General features: G+C 51.1%; 1 protein-coding gene across 1 annotated transcript in view; it reads left to right on the forward strand.

Annotated features, from left to right (window-relative positions):
• Positions 1–7,503: 7,503 nt before the first annotated feature.
• CNTN3 (contactin 3) overlaps positions 7,504–12,076 on the forward strand; it is a gene marked incomplete at both ends in the record, with an annotated part of 87,740 nt that continues 83,167 nt past the window's right edge. The window contains 2 exons of the mRNA XM_079794624.1: positions 7,504–7,558; positions 9,981–10,107. Coding sequence (XP_079650750.1) covers positions 7,504–7,558; positions 9,981–10,107 — 182 coding nt within the window. The remainder of the gene's footprint in view (positions 7,559–9,980; positions 10,108–12,076) is intronic.

Raw genomic sequence — 12,076 nt, forward strand, 5'->3', positions numbered from 1 at the left:
CCGGCCTGCGCACCGACCAGTCTGGCTTTGATTCCCAGTCAAGGGCACGGACCTGGGTTACAGGCTCAATCCCTGGCCCTGGTTGGGGCATCTGAGGGAGGCAGCCAGTCGATGTGTCTCTCTCACATCGGTGTTTCTCTCTGCCTCCCCCTCCCTTCCACGCTCTCTACAAATCAATGGGAAAAAATACCCCAGGGTGAGGATTAAAAAGATGAGTTGCCAACAGGAACAACAAAAAGACACGTGAGCAACGCTCTCTGCACCCCAGAGGCTGTTTCCCTTCGCTCTGGGTGGCCCGGGACCCTCCCGGCTGCCCCACCTCACGCTTCTCACAAACGCATCCTGTCTGCCGGTTCTTGAATGTCCTCCTATTCCGAGTGCATTTGGAGAACTGGAAGTGTGTTTGTGGAGACTATTCCTTGTCTTTGTGTTTCTTTTCTTTTAAAAAATATATTTATATTGATGTCAGGAAGGGAGAGGGAGAGAGAGAGAAACCTCAGTGATGAGAGAGAATCACTGATCAGCTGCCTCCCGCACGCCCCCCACTGGGGATCGGACCCACAACCCGGGCATGTGCCTTGACCAGGAATTGAACCGTGACCTCCTGGTTCATGGGTCGATGCTCAACCACGGAGCCACGCCGGCCGGGCGGTCTTTGTTTTCTGAAATGCAGAGGCTGGTGGCCAGATTGTGTTTTGGTTCTACCCAAGGAAACTGTGTGTGTGTGTGTGTGTGTGTGTGTGTGTGTGTGTCGGGGGGGGGGCGGGGTTAGAATTGCATGTAGCGGTACTTTATCCGGAGCTACTGGCTGGGCGGAGTCCGGGGCCTGAGAAGCCGCGCTGCTGTTCAGAGCTGGGCCTGCCCCCCCCCCCACGCCCCGCCCGATCGGACCTGCAGGTGGCTCTTGGGTAAACGCCCTCTGTCTCCTGAGTCCGCCCGGCTGTGGGGAGAGCAGGCAGTCCTGACACGTGTGTGAACTGAGATGTGAGGACTCTTCCTTGCCCCTCACAGTCTACCTTGAAGTCTAAACTTTTCCTGCTGGCACTTGCAAAGGCTCTCCTCGCCTTTCCTGTGGGCAGGCTTAGAAAACGTTACCCTATGGCCCTCAGGGCGGCCGGTGGGCTCCTGTGACCCGAGGCAGCCTGTGCACAGCGCCCAGCGAATCCCCATCTGGGCAGAGTCTCTGGGACCCGTTGAACTTGGGCTGCAAAGTGTGGCTCTCAGGTGTGAGCTCCCAGAGGATGGACGAGAATCATCCCGTGGAGTAGAATGCAGTACTTTCTACATCACAGGTTTCCTCCTGTCCCCGTCACACTTCCCGCCAGGAGGGGGTTTACATTGTATCCCTGATGAGACACAGTGTTGCAGTGTTGCTGATACACTCTGTTGCCGGTTCATCCAGGGCAAGGGGCGGGGGAGGGGTCAGGTACACCGTTCAGGCTTCTTTAAGCAGGAAAATGCATTTGGTCAGACGCTTCCGGGCCGATGGCGTCCAGATTGCAGGCATGTTTGGTTAGGTCCGCACACGTGTTCTGAAGTTGTGGTTTAAACGGGTTGCTTGCTAACGCTGGGAAACCGGGACATCTCCTGTAAAACTGCGTGTCCGGGGTCTTCTGAAAACTCGGAGCGCCTGGAGGCCCCAGGTTCACAGTGCTCCAAGGGGTCCGCCCTCCTCCCCTCCCTGTGGGATTGCATCTGTGCCCGGTTCCCCACGATTCCTTGCAGGCTGGCAGCGTGAGCCCCCATCCCTGTGCGCCAGGGGTTTCTTCTGAAGCATTGCTTGTTTGCAGGAAAACAGCCAGAGCTGTGCCCCTGTGTGTGTGTGTGTGGGGGGGGGGAGGGGTGCAGGGGGGAGGGGAGAGAGGGTCTGTCTCCTCCGCTGAAATCCATACGGTGGGGATAAATTCACAGTTTGCCTCCATTTAGATTCACGCCTCTGTGTTGATCGAGGGGATGTGTTATACCCCTAGAAGCAGCCCTAATAGGTGTGAGTTCCAAGCTTATAACTGCTCGTCGCCGTGATTAGCATTACCAGAGGTGTCAGAATCACTCCATTCACTGTGATAAAACGCAACTTCAGAAAACACACAGTTAAGCAGAACAATGGCGCCGCTGATGTCTCTTTAAAATGAACTGGAGACCCACCTTTAAGTGCCTCCTCCGTTGAAGTCTTATTTACCAGCAGTCGGGTGCCCATCGTATTTAATTTCTGCATAACAGTCGCGGGAACTGTCCCGTCTCGTACCAGGGCGCCGGCTCAGCAGACAATCCCAGTCCTTCCCCTCACATTAGAGCACTTATTATTCTCACACTCACCGCCCCACTGGACAGATGCGGGGCTGAGGGCGGAGGGCAGAGGAGGTTTAAGGAACAAGTAACTTGCCCAAGGTTATACAACGCTGTGTGCACATATGTATCTATGCCACATATGTGTACACACATATACACAGACAACATGTTTAACCACAATTTATTCCGCCTCCCGTGGTTTCTGTACTATTTTTTTTTTTTTTTAGTACAAGTTACTTTTTGTTTTAATCCTCACCCGGGATATGCTTTTTATTGATTTTTAGTGAGGGGGAGAGAGAGAGAAAGACATGGATCTGAGAGCGAGCCCCGGGGGTGTGGGCGTGGGAGCAGCGTCAGCTCCAGAACGGCATTTGTTTCTCCCGTGTGGAAGGTGGAGGTGACTTTCTGTGGCTCTGAGACGTGTGTGCAGCCACCCTTCCGAGCACATCTCTGTCCCGTTTGCCTCGGAAAAGGGGAATCGCGCCGGGTGCCTATTGGTCTGGGAGAAACGAGGCCGCACTCAACAGAACGGCTGAACGGAAGTTCCCAGGAAAGGAAGCGGCCCGGGCGTCGGCCAGGGCCGCATTCAGCGCTGCCCGCAGACGTTTACTATTACAGATGCGTATCAATATTTCATGACCTATCATCTTCGCGGCATCTCATAATGCATGTGACAAAAGCCGCAGATGGTCTCTTAGAGCGAAACGCAGGAACTGTTCTCGAGCCCTTTTTGGGCTTTGGGTCCGAGGCCTGGCATTTGTTGGCCCTCAGCTGACGCACATGGAGAACAGATAGGGCGATGGTCGATGCGTACCAACGTGGGGAGCTATTTCAAGCCCGCCGCCAGGCACGTGCTGTGAATATCGGAAGCCTCTGCCCCCAGATGCAGCCGTCTATGAGCAGAGAAAATCCTAAAGGCTATCAGCTGTGTTCCCTTTGATTGGAGGCGAGCCCGTGAACCCTGGAAGCGCAGATGGCATTTGATTTGTGTGTGTCCTGCCCTTGTGGCTTCCTTTGTCATTACTTTGGCTCGGTGGCTTCAGGAGGGGGGTGGCGTGCCCCCTCTCTCTACGACACTACTTCTTGGCAACGCGGAGACACCCCGGGCCCTGATTGCATTCGTTGCCTTCATTGTTTATCTCATCAGCGCCCTGCTTGGTGTTGATGAAAGGAGCAACATACTTTTTAAATATAATGTTCCTGAACGAGTTATTTTTTTTATCTTCAAACTTTATACAGTGTATGCCTGTGTGCGTGCCTGTATGGGAATATTAGGATGTCCCTATTTCCTCTCTGACATCAGACCGTTTGCCTAATGTTTCCTAGCCTGTGCGTCTGTGAATCCGAAGGGAAAGATGAAGTGGGCGTGTTTGGAAAGTGTGTTTTCTTTCTATCCTCTCACGCCTGGTACAGATTATAGCGCGTCTGATGTGAATGCCCGCCCTCGCAAATCTGATCATGTCAACTCCTGGTTCCAAACAGCAATGACTTTTCCTGGCTTTGCCCTGAGACCAGCATCCTTAGCCCGGCATCTGAGCCCCCCCGCCCCCCCCCCCCCATTGTACCCCTGCAGCCTCATTTCCTACACACGCACCTTCGCCGTCGGCAGACTCCCTGTGGCCTTCCTTCTGCTCCTGCCCCAAGCCGTCAGCACCTAACTCACAGGGTCTTCGCTGAACTATGACCTACTAGAGGCCCGCTGCACGATATTCGTGCAAGAACAGGCCTTCCTTCCTTCCCCTGGCTACCCTCCCAGCCACCTGGGAGCCGGCAAGTCCTCGCTTCTGTCCAGAGCACCGCTCCTGTAGCTCCCTCCACCGCCCTCCCTCCCCCTCATAAAAGGCGTCCCGCCCCTCCCGGCCACTCCGCACCTGCATATGCAAATTAACCCTCCATCTTTGTTGGGTTAATTTGCATACTCTGATTGGCTGTGGGTGTAGTGGAGGTACGGTCAATTTACATGTTTGTCTATTATTAGGTAAGATACCTAGGTCATGGGCATGGACCAATCAGAGAGCAGGATTCTGGAACTCCTGCTAGCCAGGCATCCGCCCTGAGGTGGTGGGTCAAGGGGCAGGGGTGGGGTCTGAGCAGCCCAGGAGGGCGGGGCGGGTGGGTGGCCAGCCTGAGTGCAGTTCAGGCCGACACCTGGTCCGTGTCCCCACCCGAAAGGGCGCGCCTCCCTCTCCCCTCAGCACACACAGCACACGTCCGTTATGCATCTCCCCCTTCCCACCATCTACTTACCCCCTCGGAGGAGCCCCTGACCTTCCCGGGGAGGCCGGCCCCTGCCCCCGAGGCTCTGTGGAAACCTGTTCCTGTCACTGCACCTCCCACTGGCCAGTTCACAGCAACTTGGCTCTGACTGGATCTCGAGCCCCTCCCACTCGTTCACAGACTCCACTCGGGCGGGGCTGGTCCGTGACCTGACACCCCCTCCCCCTCCGCCTCCAGGATTACAATCTGACACCTCATAGCTGCTCAATACGTATGTATTGATCACATGAATTTTCAAAAAGACTTGAGAACGTCTTCGAATACATTCACACGTTTAAAATGCAACTGACACGTGGAACCTTGGGTGCATTGTTGGGGAGATCACACAGTGTTAAGTTACCATCCTTTTAATAACGTCTTACATTTTTTTCAGAAATAATTTCAAGTTCGTGGCTAAATAAATATTGCTTTTCTATTGTGTGGGTGTGCATGCATGTGTGTAGGTGCCCACACATGCATGTGTGTGTGCGTGTCTGCACATGTGCACATGCATGCCTGTGCACCTGTGTCCGTTGTGCATGTGTGTGTGTGTGAGCTCATGATTTCCGGACCCCAGTTTCCTCACAGACATGATCAGAAGGAGGGTGTGGTGGCGATGAGTTGTCAGTTACCAGCTGAATCCAGAATGATTTGGGGCAGCATTCGGGTTTGTAATTGGAAATCATTGTGGACGTGGACGGTGTCGCTGAGTGAGCAGAACTAGAGGAAGGCGGGCGGGGCTGAAAGCTTCCGGGCCACGGAGGAGGCGCCAGCCAGGGCGGAGGCCTGAGAACCCAGGGGTGAGTGAGCAGGGGAGTGGGCGCCCCCCACCCCACCCTCAGGCACTGAGAGCACTCGGTCATCTCGGCGTCGGCCTCGGAGACAGACGCCACTGCACGTGGCTGCCAAAGCTGTTTCCGGTGCGTCGCTTGGCAGATGCGGCCGTGCCCGCTCGCTCCCTGCCCCTTCCTCACCGGAGGCCACTGCTGGGCTGTGGAGCCACGTCGCTGCCCAGTGAGCGGCCGGACGTGCTGGGCAGTGACGCCTGGGAACGGCCTCCGCACGGTGACTAGTGGGAGGTGGTGTGTGAGGCCCCGGCCCTGGTCCCGGGACGAGGATTATGCCGGCGGCTCCGGGACAGCCTGGGCTGACTCCGGGTTAAGCTGCAGTCACACCCAGTTGGGTGGCTTGTCTCACCCATATCGGCTGCTCCCTCCCCCTCTCACTCCCGACTGTTTCTGTCCTTCGCCTGCCAGGGACATGGCCTGCACGTGAATTCATTTCACAGCTTTTGCAGTTGTGTGCATGCCTGTGTGCGTGTGTATGTGTGTGTGCATGTGCCCAGTAGTGGATGGCGAGTGTGCCCTGTGCAGTGGTGGATGGGGAGTGTGGAGTGTGCCCTTTGCAGTGGTGGATGGGGAGTGTGCCCTTTGCAGTGGTGGATGGGGAGTGTGCCCTTTGCAGTGGTGGATGGGGAGTGTGGAGTGTGCCCTGTGCAGTGGTGGATGGGGAGTGTGCCCTGTGCAGTGGTGGATGGGGAGTGTGCCCTGTGCAGTGGTGGATGGGGAGTGTGCCCTGTGCAGTGGTGGATGGGGAGTGTGCCCTGTGCAGTGCTGGATGGGGAGTGTGCCCTGTGCAGTGGTGGATGGGGAGTGTGCACTCTGCAGTGCTGGATGGGGAGTGTGCCCTGTGCAGTGCTGGATGGGGAGTGTGCCCTGTGCAGTGCTGGATGGGGAGTGTTCCCTCTGCAGTGGTGGATGGGGAGGAATGGCCACAGATCCAGTTCCTGGGACAGTGGTTGTCAACTGTATATTGGTGGTTCCAGGTTCCCAGGGGCGGAGTCAGTGCTGCCAAATCTGGCTTCCACTCCACCCTCCAGCCCCAGCGCCGCTTCCCACATACCTTAGGGAGCAGCATCGCCATGAGCACGGCGGGCTGTCTGTCAGTGTAAGAACATGACTGGGGCGTTGTGATATTTTCACGTTTTTAATGGTTGAGACACGGTTCAGGTCGACGACATGGCTCACTTGTCAGATCCCACATTTAAGCTGGGGTTCCTCTCCCTGGCTCAGCGACAGCGAATTCGGCCCAGGCCCCGCTGCTGCCCAGGTCCAGGGTGCATCCTCCGGCCAGCATGGGCTGCTGTCAACAGTCGGAACAGATCCCCGGGTCTTAGGTGTGCGGCCATCCGGCTTGGCCTCTCACTGCGCAGGTGAACAAGTGCTTGCTGGCCGCTGAACATGACGCAGGATGTGCATATAGTTATTTCCTGTCTACCAGCCATTCCAGTTGTTGACGACAATTAAAGAGGATAAACAAGAAACTCGCTTCCTGGCAAGACCCCCAGGCTCGGTAGTTTCCGCCACGAGCATTCCGGGTCTGAGCTCGGCAGCACGCTCCCTGCGCGTGTCTCTGAGAGCGCTGCCCTGGAGGTGAGCCCGGTCCTGCCATTTATACTGGACACGCCTCGTCATGGACCCGGGACCAAGATACCCGGTGCTTTGAGGTGTCTGCACACGTGACCCTCGTCATCTTCCCAGCTTGTCATCCTCGGACAAAATGAGGAAAGTTGGAATGCCGGGGTTATAATTGCTGTAATTATTATCTCGCCAATGTTTTAATATTTAACATATTAATATTTAATATTTCGGGGTTGAACACTTCGGATTTTATGAAGCCATTTCCATCTGCCTCTCAGTTACAGAGAGTGGGTTTTTTTTAAATGTCTCTACATTTCATACATCTTCTCTTTGGCATCCAAAAAGATGCATTTCCTTTGAGGATTTTGAGTGGCAGAGAGTTTTAGGAGAAGAAGACAATGTATTTTTTAAGGCAACTCGTTTCTTTTCAAGCCTAACTTCTTCGTACATATATTTTACAGATTAAGGGTTTACCTGAAGATAAAGCACCCTGTTCATCAGAGACTGGACCAGAGTTCCTGCCTGTGGGCAATTAAAGATGCTGTTGTCCTGGAAACAAATGGTCCTGCTGTCATTCATTGGCTGCCTAGGAGGTAAAACTAAGCTGTCTTTTCCAAGTTGAGGTTAGAAATATACTTGAGTAATATATTCAATAATTTTTAAACTGTGGAGTAATACTCCTCCAGTAGCATGGAAGAACAGTTTTGTGTTTTTTTTTTTTTTTTTTTCAGAAGGAAAATTCAAATACTCCCTTCTGACTGTTAGATTCTCATTTCAGCCCCTAATTTTGGCCCAGTGTTTTATGCCTTCTTATGTCAGGAGTCTCCTGTAGCAGACGAATACAACCGATAATCAGAATTTGCGGATGTTAGTTCATGAATATTTTTTTTCCAAAAGGGAGCTAAAAGTTATAATCTCCAGTGTGATGGGTGAATATAAATTTTAAAGAAAGCCGGTATTTTTATATCTCGTCTTGAAAACAACAGTTTTCCTTTTAGCAGATAAATTATTTCAGGGAGCAAAAATAAACATAGGCTTTTTATTTGTTAACTTGGAAAATTTGAAGTTCAGAACAAAACAGAAAGAAAAAATGAATAATTTTCCAGACATCTACCATACAAAAGCAGCTCTTGTAGATCATTTGATGTATTTCTTTTGTTCGTTTTGTTTTGTTTTCTGAAGGAATGGATAAATAAGAGAAGATTTAAAAAATTAATATATGTATAACACATAGGTTTTTCAAAATTTTTATTCTTCTTCTTATTGTGAAAATTCTCCAGCACCTATAAAGTTGAAAGAATAGTATAATGGACACCCACACATGCATCATTTAGATTGAACTGCTGGGCCGTTTCACTGTGTTCTATTTGTGAACATAAGTGGATGTATTTTTTTCTGTTGATTGACTCATTGATCAGCTAAACCAGTGGTCGGCAAACTCATCAGTCAACAGAGCCAAATATCAACAGTACAACGATTGAAATTTCTTTTGAGAGCCAAATTTTTTAAACTTAAACTTCTTCTAATGCCACTTCTTCAAAATAGACTCGCCCAGGCCGTGGTATTTTGTGGAAGAGCCACACTCAAGGGGCCAAAGAGCCGCATGTGGCTTGCGAGCCGCAGTTTGCCGACCACTGAGCTAAACCCTTTGAAAGTAAGTTACGGAAGTCATCGCCTCTCTCCCCTTAAAACCTCAGCTCCCATCTCCTGAGAAGACCAGTTTTCTCCATAAACAAGATTTCCAGGTGTGCAGGGAGCTGACCCAACATTGCCTGGTTTCCTGCCTAGACGAGGGCATCGCTGTATAATGAGGCCAAACGTGTCAACCGGTAAAACACACGTTACCGGAAGTAGACTTTTGAGCCCTTATATCAAACTTTAAACATCCTTCAAATATTTAAATGAAACCAAAACCTCCAACTTTTAAGTTAAAGAGGTTTTTTTAAATAGGTTTTTCCCCGTGACATCTGTGTTTTCCGATGGTCTTAGGCGACCCTGCTAGTGGTCGAGATGACCCACAGGTTGAGAACCGCTGCTGTAGAGCCTAAGACCATCGGAAAACACAGATATTTACATTATGATTCATTAACAGTAGCAAAATTACAGTTATGAAGTAGCAACGAAAATAATTTTATGGTTGGGGGTTACCACAACATGAGGAACTGTATTAAAGGGTCGAGGCATTAGAAAGGTTGAGAACCACTGATCTAGCTCATAGGGAAATAGAAGTAATTATTTCCAGACTTCTGCCTATTTAAGTGATCTTTGGAGGAAATGCAATGTAGATATCAAAATAGTGTTCTTCTTGGATGACATTCTTCATTTACAAAGTCTCCCATTTGAGTTCTGTTGGAGGAGGAGGAAGATGAAAGTGAAGGAACCACGGTGCTGATAGTATTCACGGCTCAGTTTTTAGAGAACAACCTTGAAACTCCCCAGTTAATGGGAAATAGGAGGATATACTCAGGAAGGGGAGGGGGTCACTGAAGAGAAAGGTCAGTCCCTCAGAGCTTTAAGAGGTTGAGTTGTAATTTTATAAAACGTGCAAATTGAATTAATTGCTCTCAGCATTTTTTGAGAAATCTTGTATAGGTTTATGAATGAATGCATGAAAACACAGTATCCATTTTACTAAAATATTAAGAATTTATTAGAAAATTGAAAGGCCAACTTGATTCTCGGGGTATGTTGCTAAAAAAGCTGCAAGGGTTGGTGAGGGCGACTTGGAGTAATATGATACATTATGTATAGGGTATCCATGTGTTTTTTTCCCCATTTTAAAAAAGATCTTGGTAAAAGTCTTTATAGAGCAACCTCCAGACCCCAGACCCCACTGCCAGGGAGCCCGTGTTGTGGGTTCGGCTCTGAGACCAGGTGGTGGGCAGTAGCTTGTCCACCACGCCCTGGCGCCTATGTAGTCAGCCTGGGGCTGTGCGGGGCAGAGGAGAGTGGCTGGAACGCAGCGTTCACCGCCCCCCACTCACCCTGGCTGCCCTCGCTGTCTCCCGCCCACAGGGGAGCTGCTCTTACACGGCCCCGTGTTCGTCAGCGAGCCCCGCGACAGCATGGCCCCCGTCGGGGCTGCGGACCAGAGAGTCACGTTCAACTGCGAAGCGAGAGGCAACCCTTCCCCTCGTTACAGGTAGGGCGCGAAGTCGGAAACGTACGTGAAGGAGGATGTGGCCCTGGCCGATGTGGCCCTGGCCGGTGTGGCTCAGTGCCTAGAGCATTGGCCTGCGGACCCAAGGGTCTCGGGTGTGATTCCCAGTCAAGGACACGGACCATGGTTGCAGGCTCCATCCCTGGCCTCAGTCCCTCAGTCGGAGTCCGTGCAAGAGGCAATCAATTGATGTGTCTCTGTCACATCAGTGTTTCTCTCTCTCTCTCTCTCTCTCTCTCTCTCTCTCTCTCTCTTCCTCTCTCTCTCTCTCTTCCTCTCTCTCTCTCTCTCTCTCTCTTTCTCTCTCTTCCTCTCTCTCTCTCTCTCTTCTCTTCCTCTCTCTCTCTCTCTCTCTCTTCTCTTCCTCTCTCTCTCTCTCTCTCTCTCTCTCTCTCTCTCTCTCTCTCTCTCTCTCTCCCCACCCCTCTCTCCTGCACTCCTCCCTTCCCTCCATTCTCTCTAAAAAAATCCATGGGAAAATATCCTTGTGTGAGGATAAACAAACAAAAATTGATGTGGGGACTGAATTTTTGGAGGCCGCATGTTAAAGGCGGGAAGAAATGCACGCAGCTGGGGTTGCACCTGGGGTTCAGCAGACCTGAGGTATGAACGCTGGGCCCAGCACACAGAGCCTCATTCCCATCTGGGGCGGGGCGGGTGGGGGGTTGTTTTTGGCGTGAAGAGAAACGCTGCAGAATCCCCCACATGCCCAGTGGCTTCCTCCTGACCCATCGTGCCATTTAAAGTGCCTGCTGGGACTGAGGCATCCAACAGCATCCTGGGATAGTATTCCGTGTCTAAGGATGTGGTCCGTGTACACACCGGGATACTACTCAGCCACAAGAAAGGGGGAAATACGACCATTTGCAACACCATGGACAGACCTTGAGAACATCATGCTAAGTGAAATAAGTCGTCAGAAAAGCTAAGAACCATATGACTTCACTCACGTGGGCTCAAAGGCTGAAACTTGTGGACACAAACAGCAGAGTGGTGGTTGCCAGAGGGAAGGGGGTGGGGGGAGAAGGGGGTCCTAATATGAGGTGACAGGAGACGATTGACTCTGGGTGGTGGGCACACGGTGCAAAATACAGATCTTGTAACATAGAAACCCACACCTGAATCCTGTGTGTTCATGTTGACCAGTGTCACCCAAATACATTCAATTTTTAAAAAATAAGAAAAGGTGTTGGAAATCCTCATTTTAGAAAAAGAACCTTCAGTGTCTAACCTTCTTCCTTTACCATTTTCCTGGGGTGTGTTTGAAGGTTCAATACATACAGAATAAAATACATTCTTACCAAGATCAGTTTGCTTATCCTTGAAGAGGAAAACACATTTAATTAATTAGATTTTTTTTCATGCAAAAGTCTATAATTTTCCGATTATAGAGATAACACCTGTTCACTGAAAGACTTCGAATACCACAGAAAGGGATACGGAGAGAAAGACTAACCCTCTCGTCTTCGGTCGCCTTAAGATAAAAATACATGCGAACATTTTGGGGCGATGGTGGATCCTGGGATGGGTTGGGTATTTACTGTATTAAACATCCCGGGATTAGCATTTTGACTCCTAGGGGTGCTGAGGGGACCCGCTTTCACGCAGAAATGAATCATGTATGAACAGAGTGTGCTGCTCCCGTGGGAGGGGCCACGGGACAGTGGCGGGCTCCGAGGGAACGTTCTCTCAGTCCTGAGAGCATTCGTCTCCAGAACCCTGTTTACAGAATTAGTTGGCTTGGCACAGCTCTCCTGAATCCCGCAGAGCGAGCCGACTGCGGCCCGTATCAATAACGGCTGACTGTGCAGGGGTCCTTAAACTTTTTAAACTGGGGGCCAGTTCACTGTCCCTCAGACCGCTGGAGGGCCGGACTATAGTTTAAAAAAAAAAACTATGATCAAATTCCTATGCACACTGCACATATCTTATGTTGAAGTAAAAAAACAAA

The sequence above is a fragment of the Cnephaeus nilssonii genome (genome assembly GCF_951640355.1).
Source record: "Cnephaeus nilssonii genome assembly, chromosome: 17".
In the NCBI taxonomy this organism is placed as follows: Eukaryota; Metazoa; Chordata; class Mammalia; order Chiroptera; family Vespertilionidae; genus Cnephaeus; species Cnephaeus nilssonii.